The sequence below is a fragment of the Falco naumanni genome, chromosome 2 (assembly GCF_017639655.2).
Source record: "Falco naumanni isolate bFalNau1 chromosome 2, bFalNau1.pat, whole genome shotgun sequence".
NCBI classification, from domain to species: Eukaryota; Metazoa; Chordata; class Aves; order Falconiformes; family Falconidae; genus Falco; species Falco naumanni.
This window is the reverse complement of record NC_054055.1, coordinates 47,376,898-47,396,234: the sequence shown is the minus strand read 5'-3', so window position 1 is coordinate 47,396,234 and position 19,337 is coordinate 47,376,898. Positions and strand designations below refer to the sequence as shown.

The 19,337-nt window shown below is 42.9% G+C and overlaps 1 protein-coding gene across 1 annotated transcript; it reads left to right on the top strand.

The window, feature by feature from the left end:
- Window positions 1-703: 703 nt before the first annotated feature.
- On the top strand, window positions 704-16,743 carry EDNRB (endothelin receptor type B). The gene is made up of 8 exons (XM_040584268.1): window positions 704-926; window positions 1,177-1,704; window positions 10,196-10,308; window positions 10,477-10,681; window positions 11,027-11,176; window positions 11,988-12,121; window positions 12,681-12,789; window positions 14,301-16,743. Exons 2-8 carry the CDS (start codon window positions 1,231-1,233, stop codon window positions 14,430-14,432), a joined length of 1,317 nt encoding a protein of 438 aa, XP_040440202.1. The 5' UTR covers window positions 704-926; window positions 1,177-1,230; the 3' UTR covers window positions 14,433-16,743.
- The last annotated feature ends 2,594 nt before the right edge of the window (window positions 16,744-19,337 follow it).

Sequence of the window (19,337 nt, the reverse complement as noted above, 5' to 3'; positions counted from 1 at the left end):
AGAATCCTGTGCAAATCTCCTTGCTCCTTCCTTTAACCTTCACCGAAGGGCGCAAGGGCTGGAAGGAGCTGGCTGAGATCAGATGCATGGCCAAGGCTGCCCAAGGCGGCACCCAGGTCACCGAGCCGGAGCGCTGCAACGCCGCAACAGGCAGAATACACTTTCTGACAGCAAAAAGAGTGCCCAAAGCACCGCGGTTTGCGAAGCGCTTTAAAACGTGCAACTGATCTCGTCGGTGCTGCGCAAGCAGCTTCTCCAGCATGTGTGCGGGGGGCGGGCAGGGGCTGGCTGCGGGGATAGCCCCGTGCCCACCGGCGGGGAGCGCCTCTCGGAGAGGAGAGCTGGGAAAGCCCTCTTGCTCCCGGCAGGCGACCTCTAACAGCGCCAAACCCTCTTGCTAACAGCCCTTCTGGCCCAAGAAAACTGTTTCACACCCCGCCGAATGACTTCTCGAGGCTGCCGCAGCCAACCCGCAGCGGGCAGGTGGCGGGGCAGATGGCCGGGCGGGGGCCGGGCTCGCAGCGCCGCGGCGGGGGGCACCGGCGGACTGCGGCGGGCGGAGGGGCTGGGCCGGGCTGGGCGGCGGGGCGGGGGGAGGAGGGCGCGGGTGGGGTCTGGCCGTGACTGATGGGCCAGATGCGGTTGAATGTTTTAGAAAAGGGGGGGGGCCCGGCGCCGCTGGCGCGGCTTTAGGCACGGGGTTTGGTGCACGGCTGACGGCCGCCGGGTCCCGCCGCAGGCGCCCGTTCCTCCCGCCTCCGCGGCCCGGGGCGCCCATCGCCGGCCAGCGGCGGCAGCCGGCCCCGGGAGGGGGCAGCCAGCCGGGGCGCGGAGCGCGGCGACCGGCGGAGCGCGTTTCCCTCGCTCGGCAGGCAGAGCCCCGCAGGCGGCGGGCGGGGAGCACCGGCTCGGCTTCGCTGGGCGAGGTGAGGGCGAGAGGCGCGCTCTGCGCGGCGGGCAGCGGGGGCGACGCCTCGCAGGTCCGGTCTGAGGGGACCTCCCGCCCCGGCCGCCGCGCAGGTTTTCGTCCCGGCGCTGCTCCGCCGGCCGCCCCGCCGCCCGTCCCCGTCCGGCGGCAGGCAGCGCCCCGGCTCCGTCGCCGGGCGGCGGGAGCGGCGGCGGCCGGCAGGGCGCGGTGTCCCCACAGCTGACGCGCTGACCCCTCTCTCCGCGCAGGTCGGCGCTGACGGCGGCGGGCGCCCGGCGGGGGATCGGCCGTGTCGCAGCGCCATGCCCGCCGCCCGGCCGCGGCGGCTGCCCGCCTTCCTGCTCCTGCTCCTCAGCTGCCGCGCCGCCGCCGAGGGCCAGGGCTCCCTGCGCCCGCCGGGCCCGGGCCAGCAGGGCCCGCCGGCAGCGGCCGACGCCGCCCCCGCCACGGCCGGGACCCCCGCGCTACGGGGCGCCGAGCCCAACGCCTCCCGTCCGGCCGCGCTGCCCAAGGGCGGGGGGGCGGGCGGCGGGCGGCCGCGCTCGGCCTCGCCGCCCATGTGCACGGGGCAGACGGAGATCAAGGAGACTTTCAAGTACATCAACACGGTGGTGTCCTGCCTCGTCTTCGTCCTGGGCATCATCGGCAACTCCACGCTGCTGCGGATCATCTACAAGAACAAGTGCATGAGGAACGGTCCCAACATCCTGATCGCCAGCCTGGCCCTGGGCGACCTGCTCCACATCATCATCGACATCCCCATCAACGTCTACAAGGTGAGGGGGGCCGGGGCCGCGGGCGGGCGCGGGTGGTCGGCGGGCTCTTCCCGGTGCTGCCCGCCGGCTCCCGGCCGACAGCCGGCTCCGCCGCGGGTGCTGCGGGGAAACGCGCCCCGTCCCTGCCCGGCAGACACCGGGGGCTTCACCCCATGGCAGCAAACCCGCCGGCAGGCGACATTCCGCTCAGACCTTGTCCTTGTTGTCCCCGTTTTCCCCAGCGGCACGCTCTTGGCGCCCCGGTCCCAGCCCTCTCCGCGCTCCGGGCTGGGAATGGAGCAGAGGTGGAGGTGGCCAGCCCCCGTAAGGCACCTGGAAACAGGTGCTGTCCCAGGGATAACGGCAATACGGGAGATAGAGAAACGCGCGGTGGATTTGCCGCTTCCCAACTTTTCCCAGAGGGATGGAGGGGAGGCACAGCGGACCCCCGCCCGTGGGTACCGCGCGGGTCCTCCGCCGCAGCGGGGCCGGAGCGGCCATAAAACGTGACACGGGCCCGTGTGGTCGCTGTTGTTCAGGAGGAGCCAAGACCATTGAACTGAGCGAGCGGCATCAGCCCTCGCAGGCTGCGCGGTCGTGCGGCGGGACGCCGAGTTGCGCACCCTCTCCCCGTGCCGGCGGGGGCGAGCCGCGCCTGCAGCGTCGGCACTGGCTTTGCGCTGCCCGTCGGCGTGGTGAGGCTTCCACGGAAGGGGTTACGGCCTCGTGTCTGCCCAGCTGGTGCGGTCCCTTTGCCCTTCAAGAATTTGCTGGGCAGTTGGATCCAGCCTCTAGTTCCGATCGGCACTCTTGGGCAGGATGCTGAAAGTAGCAAGGCGCCTGCTGCCTTGGAGGGTGACAGTCGGGGTCCCTGAGCACCCATCAGTTAGTGCGTAAACTGAACACCAGAGCCTTCATCTATCATCTTCTCCTTGCTTCACAGGCATGTTTTTAAACGCGGGGGTTTATTGCTTTAGCTTTGGAAGACCACGCTAAAGAGATGGGTTTTGAATTTAGTCTTCCGTATCCGTAAGTGATTACGCCCAGAAGCTGCAGAAATGAGAGAATCCTGTATCTTTCTTGTTTAAAGTGTTAAAGTGTTAGGAAGCAGGAAGCATCATGACTGTGTTAAATTGATGAGCTGGATAATTTGACTTGCACGAGAGTTCTTTGATTTGGAGTTTCAGTATTCTCCATACAATACGTTTATTGTAGCTTTTGTGAGAGATATGTACTTATCTGAAAAAGAGATACTTTAAACTCTTTTGAAAAAAACGTATTTTTGTAAAAGAAGGTATTGAGCTTTTTTTATCTGTTCTCAGAAAAATCAAAAAGATTAATCCAATAACAGCTGCTCAGTACAAGACTTTGCAATCCAATGGAACTATTTCAAAAGTAAATTAATGATAACATACAATAATATAGTACAGCCCTTACCCTGATTGAATAACATCAATTGTATCATTATGAGTAGGTTGGAGTAGGAGGAATAAAAGGTCAGATTGCAAACTGATAAATATTATACCACCTGCAAATCCAGGATTTTTATTCTACTATTGATAATCTAGGAGCTAAGCAATAGCTGTCAGGTGCTAAGTCTCTCACACAGCTACTCATCTTTCTGAAGAGCCCATATTAAATTTATATCATCCCTTAAAATAGTGAGTGAAATACTTACTTGCTGGTTTAAAACAGGACTTTTAAATAAATGTAAGTTAAAAACCCCAGCAAAACAAATATTAGATATGGTGTTTATTTCATCAAAATTAAAAGTTTGAGTGCAGTTTGCGTTGATGATAACTTTTTGCGAACTCTGCATCCCATTTAATTCCACCCGCAAGAGGGAGAATGCAGTAATGCAGGCAAAAGCTGGCTATAATCACCCAGCAGTATGGGAGGACAAAGGCTAGCAAAGGCTTGGTTTGTAAATCAAGTATACTTTACAGTTGTAACTGGCAATTTGAAACAATTTAAAGCTGGATGAAACAGATCTTCAGAATTGCTACCAGATCCTCAGTTAGGCAGCTGCATGAAAAAGTGTGAAAGAATTTGTAATCTTAAAAAAATGCCAGCAGTTTACTCAACAACACTTGTGGTAGAAAGTGTGAAAGTGTCTGTGAATGCTTTCCAGACAGACCCATAAGGGAGAGCTCAGAATTCACACTAGGAGCAGCATTTTATTAGGCATTAAAAGTGATAACTGCAAAAGATAGCCCGTGCATCTATTTATGTTATGTGAATATGTAAGTAGCTGAAAAAAATGTACAAATGAAAAAATCCAGGGTATCTAAAGAAAAGCAGGTGTTACCTAGATTGTGAGGCAAATGCAGTCCAATGTATAAGATGCTAATTAGTCCATTGCACTTGATAAATTTGAGTATCAATCAATACATTCGGTAGAAAATGGAAAGTATTGGAATCTGTCACACAGTCAGGAAACGGTATGAAATGAGGGCTTGAGGGGTGTTCAGTTCCAGCATACAGAACCTGGAAGACCTTCCTGGTGTTCAGGGTCCTGGTAAACAATCTGGCTTTGGCCATACTGCGGAGTGGGAATTAGACAATTCAGCAGTACAAAATGGTTGTGGCAGGGTATATAGTTTGCAGAATTGCTACTAATTGGACATGAGGGTGGTCCTATGCCTGGTCAACTGCTTCACTAAATAGCTGTAAGCAAGCATGTCTTTGTTAATTTGAGGATGCAAGCAGCAATTAAAGGTGTGGCCATGAGGAGCAGAAGGATAGAGTAGGTAGACAGCTCAGTAGTGAGCTTTTTATGTCCTTCTCTGCACTTAATCTTTGGAAGGCAGGACAGTGGCAGCTTGTACTCCTGACAATACAGGTCTGCAGTTCTGGAAGGCTTATGCTTAGTTTCAGTTGGTAACTCCCACGTGTAAGACACCAAAACAACATCAGGATTAGCAATTCTAAAATTATGTTAGCTTTGCTTCTCATGATTATATGTGTAATGAATTAGAAACATAGACTTAAAAAAACCATAATCAAATAATATAAAACATGCTTTCTCTTCTGATATATAGACAACACCCCTCTCTCTTATTTTTTAGTGTTCTCTTAATGTTAAATCCAATTTATTGTCATGTTCTAATGGATTTGTAACAGGAGGAACAGCCTATCCTCTGTACACTCTTGTGCGGCTTTCTGAACTCTATCAACTTGCTATGACACAGATGACTGAGGAAGAATATATATCTGGGAAATACTGCCACAGGTTCCTTCATCTCAGAACACAATGGAAGAGCAGAGAAAAAAATATCCAGGGAAGGAATAAAAACTGGACTTTATCCAAGCAGATGACTGAACGCCAAAGTCAGCTTTGTAGGCAGTGATTTTTTTCAGTATTATGTTTTGGGGATTACATAAAAAATATAGTTAACATTGTATAATATAAGAAAGACCAGATTCAGGACTGTGCATCCAGTGCAGACACAAACTGGCCCCTTTGTTAATCCGGCTGTGCTCTAAAAAAGGCAGTTATTTCCATGGAAATGTCTGTGATGACCTTACTGACTCTTGTAATGCAAGCACCTATAGGGCATGCATCGTTCATCATAAAGCCAATCTTTTCCTAACTTTCAAAAAAAGTCAAGGTGTTTGTTATTCCATATTACACTGCTCTGTCTGATGTTAAAGATAACAGCCATTTTATTGGGAGAATTCCATTATTTCCTTTCTTTCAACATCTGAACCACTTACTGGAGGTTTTACAAAGTTAATCTCAGAATTGTTTACACAGAGTTGATTTGTTTCTGACCATATTAAGCTAGAAGTCTGTTTTGCTTAGGAACCCTTTATGGTCAACTAATGCAGCTCATAGGCACTTAGGAAAGATCTGAGTAGCCAGTGGAGGAACCTGGCTAGACTCTACAGGCAATGGTGGGTAACTTTGTTCTGTAGTTAGGTGGGAACAAGTCTACTCTGAAGCCTAATAAATACATGGGGTACTGGAAATGTCTTTATGTTGTTAAAAGTACACACATAGTTTTCAAGATGGATCTCCATCATGATGTCAGTATAGATTTGTAAATTTAGAATAGTTTTTCATTGCATATACATTTGTTATGTATACATTCACTTAAAAGATGCATGTGACAACTTTCAAAACAAGTTTGAGTCTTGTTTGGGTTTTTTTGCTTCTGAATCTGACAGCAGCACGTCTTTCTTTATTGCTTCTGAATCTGACAGCAGCACGTCTTTCTTTATTGCTTCTGAATCTGACAGCAGCACGTCTTTGTTTATGATTACTTTTCACGCAGTCCTTTCACTGGGATTGTGAAATTGCAGAAATCTTTTACTTTGACAACACATTATAAGGTTTCTGTCATTTTCAAGATGACTATATGATATTATTTGATCTTAAGTAAGTTGTTGTTTTTAAAAAAATGAGGTTTCTAAGCAGGAATTACTATTAAAAGACACAGGAAAAGAAAATAATTTCATGCCTTATATTAAAATTTACAATGTTTATTGGATAGATTAGTAAAACATTCTTAGCCTAACTAGGAAGCGGGATATATTTTCTTGTCTAGAGGGAAGATGCCTACCCTGACATCGTAATTGCTATTAAATATTAGTAAGTTTTTTAATGTTGTCTGACTTATCCCTGACCATAAGCTTAATTTCCTGGGCAAATTTCCTGTTTTGAACAATATTTGGTCCTATGGAATACTGAAAAATACTTTCATGACCTCCCTGTCTTAAAAGTATTGGGTGAAAATCTGCCGGTCATTTCACAGATACATTGAATTAGATATACAGTTGCGTGTCTGTTTTCCCACATAACTCTGCATTTCATAATGATGAAAATTGAGTCCTGTCATTCCTGTGGATGGGGCTTGCTGTGAGCGCACAGCTAGGAGGGAGTACAGGTTCCTGCTCTGCGCTCCCTGTGCATTCTTTGCTCGGGACTGGGATGCTGACGTAAATCAAGTGCGCGCTTTGCTACTTCTTCATGCCTGACTGCAGAAAGTCAACAGCAGTGGGTTGGAGCTGTGGCATTAACCTTCTGGCTGGTGGCCACAGCTGCTGAGCCACTGAAAGCAGGAGATCGTGCTCGTGTGCTGGTATATTCCAGCAGCAGATGATGAACATCTTTCTGTCCTTGCACAACCAAGAGGAAGCAGGGCAGGAATTGTGTTTCACAGGTGTGTCTCTGAGTCACAGCATCCCTTGGGATGGGACTACTTTCATAGCTGTGCAGCGTTCATATCAATTTCAGCTCAGATCTGTGTCTGGTTCTGAGAAAAGTGTTGGCTAGGAGTGGATCAGATGTACCGGTTCTTTTAAGTATGATTTCACTTCATTCTGTAATATGTTGCCTTTCTTTTCGTTCTATTTCATCTTCATCACAGTTCTGTGGCTTAGCAGTTAAAACTTTGCCTATGTAAAGTAAGTGATTGTAAAACATTGGAAAAGGTCACTCGGAATACAGCCAATGGTAGACTTATCTTGGCATTTTGCTGATGAAAACGCAACATTATTTTTCTCTTTGCTGCCACTTGGCAGTATCTCATGGCTCTAAGTCATTTGTCATTTGTAAAATGGCAGATGCCTTTGTGCAGATACCTTATTGTGAATCGTAAGAAAATTGTTTTATCCATACAAAATTGCATTAGACTACATCTATACTTTGCTGAGAATAATCATTGCTCTTGTCTGCAAATATGATGCTCTGAATACAGTGGCTTTTCACTGGACTTTAAGGCAGTGTTTTGAGGAGATGGCAGTACTGAGGAAAAACAAAGAAGCATATTTCAGCAGTTAAAACGTTCTGCTTTTTTCCTTTTACTTTCTTAATGTTTTCAAGCTTTTGCTGCAAAGCATATCATTAACCACTTGCAGTACTGTGATAGAGAATCTTGTGACTCATGCATTAAAATGCTCAAATTTCACAATACATCAGCTGCAAGAGATAAAGGCCATGTTTTTCCAATCCATTGCAGACAGCTGTGTGTCCATTCTGCCCCTGATTTAAGCTGTCTGGATGCAAGTAGTATTTTGATTTTATGCTAAACTCAAGATCGTGCACTGTTTTTCTCAGTAGGCTGCATTCACTCATGTGCAGCCCCATTATAATCCAGCCATATGGCTCCCAAGCTGGAGCTGGCTCAAATCCAGTCAGCTTGGGGCACAGGTGTGACTGTCTGCACCTGAGAGATAAGTATTAGTTCATGGAAATCTCCAGTGTGTGGCTGAACCATTGTGATTTTAGGGAAGTCATGCACGTACACCAGCTTGTTGCAGCTAAAAGTCTTCAACAGAAACTGCCAAGAGAAATCTGACCAAAGTTCTGAATTTTATTTAAATGAAGAAAAAAAAATCACCCTTGAATTTTGAGGTGCTTTTTTAATGAGTCATCTCTGGTTTCATATATACGCGTGTACAGTACACAATAGATAACTATAAACAAGTATGCAATGTTCTTGCTACCCAGTCCTTGATTTCTATAGCAACTAGGTGTGGTAGGCTGGAGGTTCACTGACTGACTGATACATATTAAATTAGTCCAGGTGTCAGTTGATACTGAGGAGTGTACATTTAGAACACCTGTAATTATTCACAGTGCGATTTTAATAGTAGTTTGTTACTATCACCCCCTTACAGCAATTCAAGAGAAGTCTTGGGGAGAGGCTTTACTGAAAATACTTTAATTACAGACTGAGTTATTTTCCCACATCGCATAAGCAAAAGATACCGTATGGTTATTACAACCTCATCCCTACTTCCTCTGCTTTATTACTTTCCATAAAATTCTCAAGAAACATAATTCCTTACAATTTATCTTTCTGCTTCATTTCTGCAGAAGCATTATACTCTTTGTCTTACTTAAGTAGACCACTGAAGAAATAGATCAAAGCTGGACCATGTTACAGTTACTGCTGGTTTTTTAAAGACCCCATTTCACCACAGGACTAAAGCAGATTTTTGAAGGTGTTCTGGTGTCTGAAACTACTGGTGGGCACTTCATGGGGATTTCCAAAAGCACGTAGTCACAAAATGTACTTAACTTCCTTTGTGTTAAAGTGATACTTAAATTGTGTCAGGGCTTTTCAACAACTGTTGTGGATCATATAGCTGTTTATACTTGGAAGCACATGTATGTGTGCTTAAGGACTTTGCTGAGCCAAACCGACGTGTGCAACTCTGTGGCTGTCTTCAATCATTTTGGTCCCCAGCAGAATCTATACAGTATGATGATCTACTTCTTTTCTCACATCCCTGTTAAATGAGATGTCTGAGGAGACCCGAGTCATGGGAGAGAGATTGCAAACTCTTTTGGGTAGTTATCGTTCTTCTTTCCACTCCTTTTATATTTTGTAGCCCTATGTCTGCGACAGATCCAAAGGCCTCATTTGAAGAAAGTTATGAAAAACAGAGATGGGCTTAGATAATGTAACTAATTACAGAAACTCAGAAAGTTTACTTTTGTATATAACAATTGTGACTATTTCTTGGCATATCCCCTGTTCTGGAGAGTCTTGTTTTTATGATGAACTGGAAGATTTGGCTGCTGCTGTCGTGTATTTGAGCCATTAGAGCAGCTCTTAACAGCACACAAAGATTAAATGTTTCTGAACTGAAGCTACAGTTCATAGTGTCAGCTGTGAAGAAGGTGCTTTCTGCGTCCAGTGGGTCTTGTCCCCTAAATCTGCTGAAATGTACCACTGGGGATTTGACAGAAGATTTCCAGTGAAGTGTATGACCTAAAGCACAGCTGAACCAATCTGAAGTTCATTGTGCCGTTTTCTTTATTCCATAGCATGTATAGGTATACTGATTGTGCAGATAGACCTTTCGGTATTGTAATATAGAATCATAGGAAAACTGGCCATTAAAGATCTTCAGTGAGGGATTAATCTGATCTGTCCTTATCTGCTGCAAAACATTCAGATAAAACCAGCTGTTATGGCTCCCTGAGTGTCTGGTGGGTCCCTACTTTTGTTATTGGATGGTCAGCTAAAAACTACGGGATAAATTTCTCGCTGGGGTTGTCTGACTTCTCATCTGAGGATCCTGGACACCCAAACTTCAGATTAACCCCACCACAAATGTGCACTTATTGACTTTGTCCCTGTTCTGATAAACCTTAAGTAATCTTCTGTATTTCTAGTAAATTGAGAGTTACTTGGAACGTGTAAGAAAAACAGTGAAACCTCAAGGCAGGTAAAGCCAATGACAAGGGAAATACTCACCTGCTCAGTCATTTTTTACCAGAACCACGGAGGTGGTGAAGTTAGAGGCAAAACAAGTGGAGTTCGCAGGGCTTAAGCTGGGACTGAGCCTTTATGCATGTTCTTGCCCAACTAGGGACCGGCTCTAAAGCTGCTGCCTAGTTTTTAGGACACATGCCTTGAAGACTCCCTTGTGAAAAGGTTCTTCCTAAGTTTTGCACAGTGGAAAAGAAAAACAATCAAGACAAAAGTCCATGTTTTAGCTTTGGGAATTATTTTTTAAACATGGGCCATTTCTAATTGTTGTTTTCTTTTCACAGCTGCTTGCAGAGGACTGGCCCTTTGGTGTCGAAATGTGCAAGTTAGTACCCTTCATTCAGAAGGCATCAGTGGGCATCACAGTGTTGAGTTTGTGTGCCCTCAGTATAGATAGGTGAGAACCATTTTTTTATCAAACTCTATAATTTCTTTTCAGTACAGGCATTGATTCAAATTCACCTTGCCACTCAGCTGAGACAGTACAAATAAGCTGAGTTTAAGCCAGTTAAATCAGGTGGGTTTTCTCATATTTTTAATTTGCAAATATGTGCTGTTGCTTCAGGTACCGAGCAGTTGCTTCTTGGAGTCGCATTAAAGGAATTGGCGTGCCGAAGTGGACTGCTGTTGAAATTGTACTGATCTGGGTTATATCAGTGATACTGGCTGTTCCAGAAGCTATCGCATTTGACATGATTACGATGGAGTACAGAGGAAAGGATCTTAGAATCTGCCTGCTTCACCCCACGCAGAAAACATCCTTTATGATGGTAAGACACTGACATTTATAAAATCTCCGGAAGAGTTCCTTGGATCTTCTCAGTGTTGTGTCGATTGTAGTGTGCACAAGTGTATATGGAATGAAGGTGAATATACTCTTTAGCTGAAATACTGAAAAATTTCTGAAGTATATACGTTAAAAAAGAAGAGCTTTCAGGAACTTTTGTCTTTTTGTGGGCCTTGGGCATATTACTGTCTTGTCCTGTTTTCTCACCTGTAATGTACACCTTATCGAGGTGCTTTTCAGGGCAGACTGACCAACTAGTTATAGCATACTTTCTAAAATTCTCAGCATTCAACTCCTAACAATGTTTTTGCTTTTGTTTTCCTTCTAGTTTTACAAGCAAGCTAAAGACTGGTGGCTGTTTAGCTTTTACTTCTGTTTGCCACTGGCTATCACAGCATTCTTCTATACTCTTATGACCTGTGAGATGTTACGAAAGAAAAGCGGGATGCAGATTGCTTTAAATGACCACTTAAAGCAGGTAAAAAATTATCCCTGATAACTCCACTGACTGTAGAGAAGATGAGAGTAATACCTTTACTGATGTACTGCCACATCATTATTCTGTTCTTGTATGATGACTTCAAGATCACGAGTAAGAAGAAGTTTCCTAGCAGTGATGCTGCTGAACTCGTGTGTGTGTGTCTGTGTGTGTCTGTGTGTGTCTGTGTGTGTGCTGGATTTTTTGTAATGTTTTGTTATCTAGAAGTTGGCGCTATAAAATTTGAAGCAATTTCATGCTGAACTGTAGTGAGGTTAGCAGTATATGTTAACAGAACAAAACGCATTCCAAAATACATTCCAAGTTAGTAGTGCACCAGATGCAAACATCATATGTCACTAGAATTAAACTAAATTTGTACTATAATGTATATTTTTGCCCCTTTCCTCTTACATCTTTGTAATTGAAATCTCTTGGGACATTTAAAATAAGACCTGACATTGAAGCACAAGAAAATGCAATTGAAAACAAGCTGGTATTGGAAAGTGAAGGGGGAGATTAACATGTTCTTCATTTTAATTTAAATGACTCTTTTCGTGTCCTTGGTTTTTCATATTATTACTCATACTTTTTAAAATTAGAGATACAAAGAATCAGTGCAACACAGTCTAAAACAGTAGAAAAGATTAAGTATGTTTCCCAAGAAAATAAGGTATTTGGTGTTCTTGTAACTCCTATTTTGGCAGGGTTTTTATTTTGTTGGTTAAACATTTGGGTATTAGAAGACAACAACTGAGAGAGGGAGAGAGACAGAAACTATAACACTGTTCTGTCCAATTTTCTTCTTTAGAGACGTGAGGTGGCCAAAACTGTGTTCTGTCTGGTACTTGTTTTTGCTTTGTGTTGGCTCCCACTTCACCTAAGCAGAATATTGAAACTCACTATTTATGATCAGAAGGACCCCAACAGATGTGAACTTTTAAGGTAAGACTGCAAAAATAAAATGCCTGTGTGCTGCTGACAATCTCCATAAGCATATTTGGATTTTCTAATGAACTAGCTTACTCAGTGTGTCTGACCATTCTCCCTGCTTCTCCATCCAGGACACTCTGGGTTCACTCCACTAGCAGAGTCAGAAAATGGAATCTCCATTTGCCCTGTCTTCCTCCTGATCCCTTTTGGGACTGTCCTACTCTCTTGTGAGGTTACGAGGCTGGAGGGGGAATTTCTGTCCTTGTTTTCCCTCTCAACAGAACAGCTAGGATTACATATGTGAAGAAAATCTTGTGAATGTTTAGTTCCACAATTTAAGATGATTGCATCTTCTGAAATGACTTTCATGAGAATGGTCTACTGATTCAAATGTTACTTTTGAGCACGACTGATACCTCCATGAGTTAATCCCGTTGATACAAGCCCCTTTACTGTGACATTCAACAGTTAGTCTTGGTTGAATGAAGCTGAGTCCAATTTTCATTGTTGTGAACCTCTACTAAGCCTTTTCAGAGAAAATGACAACTGTCTCCCTTTAATTTCCACACAGCTTTTTTCTTGTGATGGACTACATTGGTATTAACATGGCTTCGCTGAATTCCTGCATCAATCCAATAGCTCTGTATTTGGTGAGCAAAAGATTCCAAAACTGCTTTAAGGTAAGAGGCTGCTGGAAGCTGCTCCTCTAGTTAAAAGATCATGTAAGCAGTACAATTCATCCCTTAATACTCACAAAGTGTTTTAAATGGTCGTTATATTTACTTTAAATTTTAGCTGGGTTGTGGTAGACGTTCTCTCCCTCTCCTGCTGAAGCTCCATAGAAAGGAATTAAGGATTCATAGGGACAAAAAGAGAAAGCAAAAGAGAGTGGTGTACGATAAACCCTCTTGGCAGCATGCTAAAATCAGTGCTGCATCACTTCCTGACCGGAGCTGGCACCCAGCCACTTCAAGAGCACTGACGGAGCAGCCTCGGACTGCCCTGCAGAGATTCCCGTAGCCTTACCCTCTGCCACCCAGCAGGACAGTGCTGACCCTGTGTCCCTTGTCCTGACTGAGCGCTTAAATCGGTAGGCGTTCATACAATGAGAGAGCAGAAGTATCCACACATCCCTTTCGAATGCCAACATTTTGTGAGAAAGGCCTAGACCTGTTCATAGTTTTGCCTTGGTTTGAATGAATAGTCCTGGGCACTAATTCTCCATGCAGGATTTGAGGCTCTGGATTGCAGCCCGTCAGTCCGTCAGCCCTCATGTCTTCTGGGAAAATGTCCAAATCTGGGTGTTTTGTGCCCCCTTACTGTCTTCAGACACTGTATCAGGGTTCTTACATTGTCTACCACAAATTCTTAGATTTTTCTTTTCTTGCCAAGCATTTAACCATCGGCCACTGCTAAGCCTAGTGCCCGGCTGTATAAATTCCTTACTGGCAATATTTTCTCATCAGAAGCCAGTCAGCTCTCCATCTCATAGCGCTGGGGGATTTCCCACATAATCATGAGAAGAGCACATGTTGCAGAGGCCTTAGTGTCTTGTCTCCTCTTCCCTGTCGACATTGTTGGCCCCCTGAAGGAGTCACTGGAGCTGAGAGCACAGAATAGTTCTCTAGCATCCTGAGCATGGAAACAAGTGGGTGTGCGGGATCCCAGATGGACTTCCATCACCCAAAGGCCAGTCAGTAGCATCAGCAAAAGGTCTGCAGTACATCTCGTAAATTTATGAACTGTATATAGGTTTTCACCATTCTCCTACTTCAGTTCTCATTTCTCGCCCTCAAAAAACATCAATAGCAGCATCTAGCTTAGAAAGTACAGATTACGGTGCGTACATTTTTTCTAAGAAAGATTATCAGAGGAAGGAGTCATAATTTTATTTTCAGATGCATTTAGAATTGCAGACCAGACTCGGAAGCGGTATTTATTATTTATAACTCAATATAACTCTTCCTGCCCTCCAGCACTTGGGTTACTAGTGGGGCATCCCAGTAGTTAGTGGCCACCTGAGCAATGCAGAACTTAACCTTGTTTCTTTGCTTACTCTGTAATCCCCAAATGGCAGCTTGCACATTTGCCATTTCCTACTGTACCACTGAGGAAGGGCAGCTTTTCAGTGCATTTTGCCACATGTGCAAAACAAAATGATGTAAAATGTTTATTCCTTTTATTTTAACAGTCATGCTTGTGTTGCTGGTGCCAATCCAAAGATCTGTTGTCGCTGGAGGAAAGGCAGTCCTGTTTAAAGTTCAAAGCTAATGATCACGGATATGATAATTTCCGTTCCAGTAACAAGTACAGCTCTTCATAAAACAAGCATAAAAGGTATATTCTCTTACATTAATGCTGGTGCCTTTTTACGTAAAAGTGGCAATTACTTTTAATGAGATGGTAATGTTTAGAAAAATCTAGGTTTGTGTTTGCACAAAAAAAAAAGAACATTAAAAAAAAATAATTGCCCCAAAACTCTGTCATGTTGAAAATCACAGCCATTTATAAAAGTGTCATTTATGGAACATGAAGAAAAGTGTAGAAAGAACAAGTCATTGTTAGCACTTGAATACTTCTGAATCAGCACTTCTAAATTATCCCCACTTCCTGTACATTAAACTATCATTTGTATTTGCTAGAAAAGTTGTAGGAACTGAAGTCACAGTAATTACCAAGCAGTATAATATAATGTTAATTGGATCAAAGCCATTATTCTATATAACTCAATGTATTATCTTTTATAAAGCAGATTAACCACCATCACTATTGTGGTTTTTTAAAAATAAAACATTAAGTACTTTGTAATAGAAGTTTAAATGTAAAAAAGTAGAATTTTTATCAGGTGTGTTATAAGAGGTAGCTAATAAAAATATTAAAGGATGCAGTCAAGTCAAAAGTATATTTCACTCTAATGGTTTTTTTTTTAACCTATTATTGTTAGAAGGAACCTCCCAAGGCCTCTCTAAATGCCGTTCTGTGACCACTGTTCACGTTCAGTGCATTTGGCTGCACTTAGGGTATGGTCCATTTCACCATTTCCAGGTTATTTGCATTTAATGGCAGCAAAAACACACCAAAAGCAAACACTATACTATTATAACCATGCAAGTGGTGGCTAGTACTGGAAATGAGATATTTTTAACTGAACATGAATTGATTATACCCAATGTAACCAGTGGGCATTCAAAAGTCTGACGGTTCTTTACTCAAGATACTTTTGAAACAATTTACAACTCTTTTTGCAATCCAAATACTGTCTTGGGGCAAGATCCTTTAGAAATAGCAGGTGGAAAAAATGTAACCAAGGAAAACAGAGGGAAAATTTGAACTTCTATTTTCATTTACGTTTAAACATTCATAAAGAAAATAATTCATGAACTGTACTTCTAGAGAACAGTACTATGTAGCATACTCATCTTCATACTGTTTTAAAATATGTTCTACTTTTGTAGTTCCATATTTATGGGCTTAAGATGTGTGATTAGTTTCTGCTTCTGTAAATAGTCAGAGAAGCGTAATTAATTATAAAATATTAAAATATGGGCAGGACCCTTTAAGAAAACAGAAAGATAAAGACGCCTGTAGTAAACATGATGTGTGTTGCCAGGAGCAATACATGTTTTGTACATACATGGCAGGTCATTTTTTGGCTTTTCATTTCCTATTAATTTGTTACAATGTCCCCAAAGACTTATTAACGTATTTCATGCACTAAGGCATGAGACATTCAAGAAAAAATGTCATGTAACATGCTTTTATAAAAGACGTTTTCTATAGGCATGGTATTTTATTATAATAAAAATATTTATCAAAACTCAGGAATTTTTCTTTTTAAATTTCCAAATTTCACATGTAAGAATTTTTACCTTTTTTTCCCAGCCTTGATTAACTTCAGATTTTTTAATAAAGTGCCTTAAATACGCTTAGGATGAAACCAGTTTTCCTTAAAATATTCAGCTGATGTTACCTTAGATGGGTTTCATGTCATCTGACTTTAGGTAGCTACAGCTACCTTGCAGACAGCTAAAAACAGGAGAGGTGAACCCCATTCCTGGTGTTGCCCCCATCAAAAGCTAGTAAGTATATGCTTGTATAATCAAGCTGAGGACCTATGCACATGCATTTGAGCATGGGCACATGTGTGTTTGTGTGTGGGAATATGTGTGCAAGTGTGTGTGGTGTCTGCTGTTAGGTTGCTGTTACCATCTTTCTGTAGCACGTGCACCCAACTGCTACAATGCTTGAACTATTTTAAATATAAATCTATGTAAAGTTTTGTTCTTTACATTTTTACCGTAACTTTCACATGGCAAGCCATGAATATCGCTTCACTTCACCCTACCTGCGTCTATTTCTGTGAAACGCATTTTATCTCTTCAGGGTGGATAATCAGCTAAATCCTATGTCTGATACTGATCAGTGTTATTTTCATCAAGTTATATCATTACAATATTGTACATGTATATTACTGTTATTTTTATTTAAAATATAGCTTTGTACTGGCAATTGTGTAACATATTTTTTGTTTTTTCCTGGACTAACTCTTTGTTAAGACAAGTCCTGCTAGGTCAGACATTTAGGTTTTTCAAATAAAGACCGTATATACTGCCCACTTTTGGGGAGTTAATATATATGTATTAGCACATTTTTTGTCTTCTTTGCGGTATTTTTCATAGCAGTATTTTTACTGAAGCTTTCATTTCCTGTAATAAAATTTTTCAAAACTTCTGCTCTTATACAGTTCTGGCTAACATTAAATCTCTTAATACTCAACACAGACATTTTCTAAAGTACTCAGTACAGGGTCTGTTCCTCCATTTACTGAAATCGATGAATATTTAACCATTCAGTTCAGTTGGAGCAGAATTAGGGCACAGCCATAGCTCTTAAAAAAAACCTAGCTGGCATTTGCTATCTGAATAAAAAAAAGCTAAGTTTTTTTGGGTTTTTTGGGGGATTTTTTGTTTTGTTTTTTTTTTTGTTGTTTTTTTTTTGACAAAGGAGTTGTTTAGAAAAGTTAAGAAAAGTGGATAAAATCAGCTCATGGGGTAAACCAGCTAGTCTAAAGCTCTGTAAGTCTCAAATGGGATCACAGGTAGCAGAACAACTGCAGAGAGGCACATGCATCTTTATAGGAGTTCAATTTTGACATGCTTGCCCAGAGTGGTGTGACAAAATAAGAATTATCTGTCTTAATGGTCTGAAAAGTTGACACGTACTGCCTCAAGATGAAAAAAAAATAAACTTGTAAGAAACTACATCGTATCTCTGTGTTTTGGCCTTCAGATAGTAGTTAGATTTTGCTTCCCCAGCTGCTCTGAATTCTGCTGGCACACAGCTCTCGGAGTTAGGAAAGGGTATTTCAGACTGGGCGGACTGAACTATACACTGGTACTACACCTCAGAGAATCAAACGCAAAATCTGATGGTTATGGAACATCTGCTATGAGCTGTGGCATTTCAGTGTCTGAACAGCTCTTGCCAACACACGGTTGGCTTAGCAAGAGAATGTTGTATGTACTGAGGTAATGTTAAAAGGATTTTTTAAAACTGTATAGCTGTGTAATAGAGTTCTATGTTTCATTTTCTGTGGTCACTTAAAATAGCAACTTCTGTGGTTCAGACAGTGTAAACATACTAAATTACCAATAAAACATTTGTAATTTTGATGCATTACAAAAACACGTCTGACCTTTTTTCTTCTGGGGGGTCCCATGTAATTGTTAAACAGTGACAGTGATGTAAAAAAGAAGTAACCAATTCAGAACTAAGATGAAAGCTTTAGAGTGGGATGGTTTTCTACAGCTAGTTGAAAACTGGAGAGAGTTCAGCCTTGCTATACGCATTGCAAAATTGTCTGATGTTTGTTGGAACAATCAGTAATGCCTATCTTTGCTCTGTTTGTTTTTGCTCAAAATGTCAGTTGCAGTCTCTTCTCTACACATCCATATATAGTCACAAATCCTCCTGTGTTAGGGACATCACAAATAAAAGGCAAGAAACTTTTGGTGCGTTAATTCAGAAGTGCATGCACTCGATGCTGGAATATGCCTCATGAAAACGATCATCTCTTTGTATGCTGACAGTGTAATTTTGTGCATATTTCAATTTACTGTTCTTAAAAGCAGTGAAAAACAGTATCAGACTAAATATGCTGTAGCTGGTCAAATATATAACTTTATATGCTTGCAGTATCTGTGCATCCCAAAATGTGTTTGCAGCTACTGCTGTTTTATTCCAAATAGTTAGGTTTCCTTCTATTAAATTGGTGTCCTGCTGCATCTTTGTCACTTTTTTATGGTCCCAGGACCTTTAGTACATAGTTTCAAGCTTCCTGTGCCTGGAACAGAAGCACCTGTAGAGATGACATCCCTTGCAAGTACATGTTCTGTTTAATATCTCTCATGGCCTCTTTGCTTTCTTTCCCTTCATCTTATGCTACAGTCCAAAGTCTTCACCAACCACTCATTATGAAGAAGCATTTTTTGCATATTTCTAATATGATTCTGCAGCTTTCTACAGGTAGGCCATAGTCTTCACAGCCCGGCTAACTGACGTCCTTGCCACGGTTCGCTTTGCTAACTACTGGTCCCATCCACAGTTTTATCTACTGCAGTCTTGGCTCTTCCTTTGAGGGGATTAACTGCAGCTTGTTGTCAGTTTTCTAAATACACTCGAACATCCATAGCGACGTGGATATACATGTAGCTTATGTTCGTCAAAGACTGACTCACTCTAATCACTCTTGAGAAGGGTAGACTTGGCACTCTGGTATTGGTGGAGCAGGATGGTCCAACAGGCAACCTGTGGCCAGGTCTGGTCCATAGGGTGGTTCACTCTATGGGGTCCACTCATAGAGGAAGGTGTGCTTTCCTGCAGCCTGCTGGTTGGGCCACTGTGTTCTTGTAGTCTGCTCAGGAAGCCCGTGAGTTCTCCATATAGATGTTGTGCACTTCTGTTCAAATTTTGAATCCAAGCTGCTGAATGAGTGTCCACATCCAGGTCAAGGGAGACAAAAGGACTCAAAATTAGTCTTCTGTGTTCTACTGGTCACCTTTCTTCTCTTGTCAGCAGTGGTAAGATTACTGTATTACATAGCAACAGTAGTCACATAATTTATTAGCTTGCAATTGCTAACTTAAAAGTGCCAGCATTAAATAAAACCCTGGCCTCTATTTGGTCTTGTCAGTCTTTCCAAGAACTCCTTTAGCTGTGAAGAAGTCCC

What these genes read in the sequence shown, in the direction of transcription:
- EDNRB (XM_040584268.1), top strand. Translation starts at nt 1,231, where the DNA reads ATGCCCGCCGCCCGGCCGCGGCGGCTGCCCGCCTTCCTGCTCCTGCTC. An exon ending in TAAATGACCACTTAAAGCAG is followed by an intron (nt 11,177 to 11,987) that starts GTAAAAAATTAT and finishes TTTCTTCTTTAG; the next exon opens with AGACGTGAGGTGGCCAAAAC. An exon ending in AACAGATGTGAACTTTTAAG is followed by an intron (nt 12,122 to 12,680) that starts GTAAGACTGCAA and finishes ATTTCCACACAG; the next exon opens with CTTTTTTCTTGTGATGGACT.